This window comes from Charadrius vociferus, unplaced genomic scaffold (assembly GCF_000708025.1).
Source record: "Charadrius vociferus isolate BGI_N301 unplaced genomic scaffold, ASM70802v2 scaffold2434, whole genome shotgun sequence".
Classification (NCBI taxonomy): Eukaryota; Metazoa; Chordata; class Aves; order Charadriiformes; family Charadriidae; genus Charadrius; species Charadrius vociferus.
In genome coordinates this window covers 5,120-12,204 of record NW_009648028.1, presented here as the reverse complement: position 1 = coordinate 12,204, position 7,085 = coordinate 5,120, and the positions used below count along the sequence as shown (strand labels likewise).

Here is a 7,085-nt window from a genome sequence, read left to right as displayed (position 1 = left end):
CGGGCTCTGTCCCCGCTGTGAAGGACACCCCGCTCCCCACTCTCCTAGTGACCCTTGTAGTGTGTGTCCCCCCCATCTCTGCACCTTTTTGGGGGGCTCAAGCAGGTTTAGGCCCTGGGAGGCCTCTGGCGGCCTGGGAGGAGTCCCCCCCTCCCCAGCACCCCCTTCTCCAGGGTGACCAGGACGCTGTCAGGCGGCTTCGGGTGTTTTGGGGGATGTTGGGGGGGATAAGTGCGGCTCTAGGGGGATCCAGCCTGGTTTCAGTGTGTTGGGAACATCGTGAGTGCGGTTTTTTAACAGAAAAACAGATTTAAAGGGTCACACCCTCCCCCCCTTTTTTTCTTCCACAGAGGGCCGTCTGTTTTATATAATATTATTTTAATTGTTTAAATGTTTTCTTATGGGCAGCGAAGCCAAGTGGTACCTGTGCTGAGTTAATTCTTTGTTGCAGAAGTTTTCATGCTGGTGAAATAGTCCGGACGTTGGCGGCGCTGGCTCCTGAGCGCTGGGCTGTCGGAAAGAGCAGGCGAGGAGAAACACGAGGTATTTCTTTACTTAGCGCTTCGTTTTTTCACTAAGCTGCTTTCTGCCCTGGGTTGGGGGCGCTGGAGGGCGGCTACTCCACCAGCCCCCAACAGCTTGCGGCTTTACGCTTTGTTGGGGGCTGCTGCATAAAAAAAAAGAAGAGAAAGAAAAAAAAAAATAGGTTTGGGGGTTTCTGAATTTGGTAGTGGAAGCCAGGCGTGTTCCAGAGGAGGTGTGAATTCTGGAAAAGGAGGGTTTTTTTCCTCCTCTGCTCTGTCCTGGGAGCTGTCTGGCTGCCTAACGCAGGAGGTGTGGGTGGCGCCTTCGCACCCAGCAGGTGTAGTCACAAGCTGTCGTGATCTGTGATCCCAAGGCGTTGTTGCTAACGTCGTTTTCTGAGAGAGTTCATTTGAGAAGCCTGGCATAACAACATGCCGTCGCTGTGCGAGGTGAAATCCTTGTCGTTCTGTTGACGCTGAAACAGCAGTGCGTGCTTTACAAAGGCAGGGTGACTCGTTAGCTGTGTCAGCACAGCGCTGACGAGCGTTGGCAGTCCTGGAGTCAACGTCTCTGGAGAGGGAGCCTGCTCGTCAGCCGCGGTGACAGGCTGCCTGCTGCGGAAGCCCTGTCAACGTACACTGAGATTTCAGGCTCTGGACTTGTTCAGACCTGGCTCGTCTGCTGGATTCACCAGGGAGTGAGTCAATCAGTGTCATCTGAGCAGGGTTTTCTGCTGATGAACATCACTTCCCGTAGATACCCGGCTGAGAACCAGACCTGCCGCAGATGGCCTGACCGCCATGACCTCTCTGTTCACTCCTGCTTGAACTGCAAACTCGGAAAAAGGCTTTAAACTCCCTTACCCAGTACAGAGTCATTCAGTCTCCCACCTTCCTTTTAATAAAAGCACCATTTATGCAGCCCACTGCGCAGAAATGGTGATAGTGATTAATGCTGTCAGCCCTCAAGGGAGACTTTAGCCTCAGGAATCTTTTGTATTAAAATTAATTTGCCGCTCCAACAAGCAGGTATCCAATTATTTACCTCGTCCATCATGGGTGTGGGTGTCAGGATGGCTGGAAGTGTTCTGTGTGAATTCGTTACCCTGATACACGCTGCAGCGTGTCATCAGTGCTCGGGGCTGTCTGGCAGCCCTTACCTGGCTGACCTGCAAGAGAACCTTCTTGAGGTGCTGTTGATTTGACTTTACAAGTCAATTCGGTGCAAGTGGAAAGTGAAATCCTCTGAGGCACTGGCTGTGCTGCTGCAAGAATGAGTAGAGGGACCTATTGACGTTTATATATTTTTATAAATAGACTTAACATTGTTATTTTGTTAAATGATTTTAGGAAAGCAAGTCTCACTGCCACTGCGCGTAACCTGGATGGAAGCGCTTTTATGTTTCAAATTAAGTCAATATTTGTGACCTAGGCAACTCAGATCTTGCGTTTTTCTCTTGTATGAAATAACCTCTGCTTTCTCTTTTGTTATACCCTATGGGCAATAGAGAACTTTGTAGTGAATTTCTCTGTAGAGTTTCCCTTTGGAGATGTGCGTATCTATTGGCAATCGAAACTTCCACTGACTCCTGGGACAGTACAAACAACTGACGGTAGAGGCTGCGACCCACCCTAGCGAGATGGTGACAGTGGTTCAGGAAACCGCGCAGGAATGAATCTGATAGTCTTGTTTCAAGGGCAGTACAAAAAAAAGCCTGTGCAAATGTTGACGGGAGATCTTTAAGTTCATTTCTAGGTGTCACATACCACCAGCTAAAGTCCATATTCTTTTCTCATGGTTAAGAACCAAAGACTTGATCTTTTGGTTGGACTCAGGTGGATCTTACTGGAAGATCAATTGTGTTGTGTCTGTCACTCTGTAGGTGTTTCAAATGAAGCCTCTAAAAAGTGAGGCTGTGCCAGTTCTGTGTGGCCAGTACAATTCTTACAAGGTTTTTAAGTTACTGGTTGCTGCAGTTAAATTTTCTCTTCTCTGCTGTTCCTCTGCCCCGTTGTGTGTGAGATGCTGCCGCTGTCGTCTCCCCCCGTTGCCTCTGCGGAGTTAAGGTGATTGCTATACAGAGGCTGGCACACACTTTGGGATGCAAGGTGCTGTTCTGCACAGTATGTGCTTAGATAGGAAAATCTCTCTTGTTTTACTTCCGTCCACAGGTACTGAGCCCAGGAGCAGCTTTCCCTTGAGGTCTGTCTGTGCCATCTCCTGCCGATGTACCCGCTCTAACAGCAGCCGGAGGGACGCCCACCAGCTGCCATCCACAGGGCCCTTGGCAGGGAGCGTACACCAGGGAGCACGATGAAGATCGTGGTCGCCAAAGTGCTGTGTCTGCTGGGCATCTGTGTCCTCATGCTGGCTGGGTCCCTTCTCCCTGTCAAGATAATTGAGGCCGATTACGAGAAAGCTCATCGCTCCAAGAAGGTTCTCGCCCTCTGCAATTCTTTTGGAGGAGGAGTCTTCCTGGCCACCTGCTTCAACGCCTTGCTGCCTGCTGTAAGAGAAAAGGTAACTGCTTACGAGCCTCTTGTTTACGAGCAATTTTAAGGAACCTGTGCCACCGAGTGTGTCGGGGACCCCTGTGCAGGGGGGCAACCACCCTCACCTCTCCTGCCCTGCAGGAGCCATTCCACCAGACCTCTGCCCCAGTGGAAATGGAGGTGAAAGGTCTATGACTTGCCAGAGTGTCCTGTGAAGCCTCCTCAGAAACAGCTGTGCTGTGCCTGGTCTTTCGGTTCAGGAGGGTGAGCTGGGCCTGCCTCCCATTCGGCTACTGCTGACTGTCCGGGTGCAGCAATTGGGGATTTTTTTTGATGCAGAAAGCGGCTGAGCATCATCTGGTGTGTGAGGCTCAAACTCCTGCCATTTAGTGTGTGTTTAAAGCGCTTTCAGTCAGCCGCTAACCATCCACTGGAAAGCAAATAGGTTCCCTGTCTCTTACACTGGGGCCTGTGTACAAGGATATTAAAGCATTACGGATCGTTTTAGTGTCCATTCAGAGTTGTGTGAACACAATAGGAATATTTCCCTTTAGAGGGACAAAGGTGATTGATTCACTGTGGGTTGTTTGCTTCCTTCCAGCTCGATGAAGTTCTCAAGCAGGGAAACGTGACCACAGACTACCCGGTGGCTGAGACCATCATGATGGTTGGCTTCTTTGTGACGGTCTTTGTGGAGCAGCTCATCTTGACCTTCCAGAAGGAGAAGCCTTCCTTCATTGACTTAGAGACCTTCAATGCCGGTTCAGACGTCGGGAGTGACTCTGAATATGAGAGTCCCTTCATTGCCTCTTCCCGAGGGCGCACGTTGTACAGTGAACACGGTCACCACTCCCACAGCCACGGCCTGAATATCCAGGAGCTCTCCCGCTCCAGCCCCTTACGGCTCATCGGGCTGGTGTTTGCTTTGTGTACGCACTCCATCTTCGAGGGACTGGCCCTGGGCTTGCAGGAGGAGGGCGGCAAAGTCATGAGTTTGTTCCTAGGAGTTGCCATTCACGAGACGCTGGTAGCGGTGGCATTGGGCATCAGCATGGCCAAGACCTCGTTGCCACTGAAGGATGCTGTGAAGATGGCTGTGACAGTGAGCCTGATGATTCCTCTGGGCATTAGCATTGGGATGGGGATTGAGAGCACCCAAAATGCGGCCAGCAGTATTACTTCCCTGCTCCTGCAAGGCATTGCGGGGGGCACTTTCTTGTTCATCACCTTCTTTGAGATCCTTGCGAAAGAGTTGGAAGACAAGAACGACCGTCTCTTGAAGGTTCTCTTCCTAGTGCTGGGCTACACGGCTCTGGCTGGGCTGGTCTTCTTCAAGTGGTGAGCAGGAGAGCGATGGGGAGCAAACCTCACCTCCTTCCCTTGCGAACAGCGCCAGAGATGAGCCTCCTCTTCAGCCAAGGGGGACACTGAAGTTCAAGGGCCAAGTGCAACATCAGGGTCCAGGTGGTATTTATGTATTGACCTGAAGGAGGAGAATTTCTTTTCTTCCTGGGTGCTCAAAGGGAGATAAAAACGAGGCATGTCCCCGTGTAGTGTCACAAGGTATTGTCCCTGCCCGCTGGATCTGCAGGTGCAGCAGCTTGTGCGGAGATTAGTCGACACAAATGTTAAGAATCTGGTTCTAAGGCTGCCCGCAAAGAGCTCGTCAAGCATGTGGTTTCCTGTTAATCTGCGTAGCAGCCCCCTCCCGCCTTCCCCTCACACCCGCTGCAGAAGCCGCGGCTGGGACTCTGCTTCCTTCGCTCTCAGCCTCTGAGAAGGTGAGAAACAATAACAGAAATAAAGTCGAAAGCAGGTGGGATCGCAGCTTGCACAGCTGCGTTAAGCTGCTTTTGCTAGCTTAGTTTTGAGCAAAACCTGGTTGTAATAGCTGCCAAAAATAACATCCCTTCAGGGGCGGCTCGGTGTGCCTGGTGCCACAGCTCCCCCCAAGCAGAGCTGCCATTTTAGCCCACAAGTGGCTCTGGGAGCTTTTCTTTCTCAGTGATTAACGGAAGAAACGAGGCCAGGCCGTGGCCCTGTCCCGTGCTTCGTTCTCTGCGTCTCATCCATGTGTTGAGCATTCCCTAAAGAAAACCTCCAGCGGCATGTTAATGTATTTTTTGAAAATCCTCGTGTCCCTGTCCGAAGGCCCTTCCACAGCACTCGCGGAGCTCAGGATCCATTAGTTTGTAAGAAACGGGCAGCAGCAATTTCTAGCATTAATATTTTAGAGCGAGTGCTTGTGTTTAAATGGTCTGCAGTGAAATGGGTTTAGCAGTCACCATCAAACACATCTCCAGGGCTGCTCCCGCAGCCTCTGCTCTCGCTGTCAGCAGGCTCACGTGGCCGTACCGGTGTGGGAGCCGGAGCTGCACTACAGAGGTTTGTTGGTGTTTTCAAAGGAGAGAAATCTCTTCCCTGGGGGTTTATGAGGTTGTGGAAGAGCTGATTAGAGGCACTTGCAATCTGACTGCGCACGAGCAGATCTCTCTGTGTCTCCAGAGCGTGACCCCCAGGGAATCTCAGCCCGCTCGGGATCCTTTGGATTTGCCTTCCTAGGCGAGGAGCTGGGATCAGAGGCTGGAGCCGGGAACCTGCCTTCCCCGCTCCCTCCCGCCGCTCAAACACCAGAGAGCGGCTCCCGCTCCGCAGCCCGGCAGGGTACCGCAGCCCCGCTGCTCGCCGGCCTCTCGCAGGGGATGCATTTTAATTAGATGTAGCCTTCGCTTCTGCAGCGGCTTCTGCAGGCAGAGCAGAGCTTTTGGAAGCGCTGATGGAATTATAACGATGTAGAGCGGGCTTAGCCGTGGCGCAGTCCCTGTTAGCGTGATCCAAAGCGGCAAGAAGGATGGGTGAGACTGTGAAGCAGCATCTTGGAGCCAGCGGTTGGCACAGCTGCAGCATATGGAGGCTGATGAGGATCATCTGACAGTTCCTGGTGCTCAGTATTTTAATTGCTGCAACATACCAAAGTCAATTAATCTTGCTTTGAAAGACCTGGAATGGAAGGGGGGAGAGAGGGTTATTTTAGGCCTCGGATGACACAAATTAGCAGGGCCTGATGAGAATGTAATTTGCTTCGACGTGGTAAACCTCTGTGTGTTATTTCACTTCTCGCAGGCAGCTCGTGCAGGGCAGCATCACTCCCACCGGGTGTTTCTCGGTGCCAGTGGTTGTCCCGGGCAGGTGGGACGAGGGGCAGAGGTGAGGTGGCACGCTGCGGTGGGGAGCACAGCGCCAAGTGTCCCTTCCCGGGCACAGCCACCGGGTTCCTGCCTCTGCCTCTTAGTTTCTGCAGCTAATGCTTTTCTCATAGGGTTTCTTTTTCACCCTGTATCTGGGCAAATGTGAGCGTTTCCCAGAGTGTCAGTGAAGGCAGTGCCCCGAGGTCATGGCATGTCCTAGCGCCCCATTCCTCCGTCTCATCTTCCTCATCCTTCCTCCCGCCTGGCCCCATCTGTGATCCAGGGGCTGATGTACTAAAGCCAAGCCAAGCTGTTGGTGGGAGGAGATTTCCTCACCAGTATGGTGAATCTTGAGCCCAAAAGCTCAGTAGGGATCCACTGACGCGAGCCGGGATTGGGGCTCCCCCCATGGCTGGGGTCAGTGTGACTGGGGGGCGGGAACAGGCTGGAGCCTCCGTTTTACAGCCTTGCTTCTCCTGGTGGAGTTGGGGAGCAGGGAGATGCTGAGCACCCCTCCCCCCACCACCCTGGGGGTGCTCCCCTGGGCCTGGGGGGGTTTATTCACTTGTGAGCGGCAGAGTCCAGCGCTCCGGGGTTGGTTCGGGAGCGGAGAAGGACGAGCCTGATCTGCTGCTCCCAATAAAGGCTCTCGCCTTCTTCCCTTTGTGTCACTTGTTTATTTGAAGTCCCCCGTCGCTCTGCCGGCTGCTCAGTGCCTGGCTCACGTGGTGGGCACACGTGCGCATCCCCAAGGTGGTCTGAGCCCTCCCCCCGGGAGAGAAACCCCACCGAGGGGACCGAGTGGGGGGCTGCGGGCTGGACCCCCACGGAGCTGTGCCGAGCTCAGCGCGGGGGGGAGGACCCTCCAGTACCCCCCTTC

The 7,085-nt window shown here is 53.2% G+C and overlaps 2 protein-coding genes across 2 annotated transcripts in view; both read left to right on the top strand.

Moving 5' to 3' along the window:
* The first annotated feature begins 2,835 nt into the window (after positions 1–2,835).
* SLC39A3 (solute carrier family 39 (zinc transporter), member 3) lies at positions 2,836–4,359 on the top strand. Its single transcript, XM_009883515.1, has 2 exons — positions 2,836–3,045; positions 3,619–4,359. The coding sequence occupies exons 1-2, from the start codon at positions 2,839–2,841 to the stop codon at positions 4,357–4,359; spliced, it is 948 nt and encodes a 315-aa protein (XP_009881817.1). The 5' UTR covers positions 2,836–2,838.
* Positions 4,360–6,545: 2,186 nt separating this feature from the next.
* DIRAS1 (DIRAS family, GTP-binding RAS-like 1) overlaps positions 6,546–7,085 on the top strand; it is a gene marked incomplete at its 3' end in the record, with an annotated part of 5,655 nt that continues 5,115 nt past the window's right edge. The window contains exon 1 of the mRNA XM_009883518.1: positions 6,546–6,572. Within this exon, the coding sequence (XP_009881820.1) occupies positions 6,546–6,572 (27 nt within the window). The remainder of the gene's footprint in view (positions 6,573–7,085) is intronic.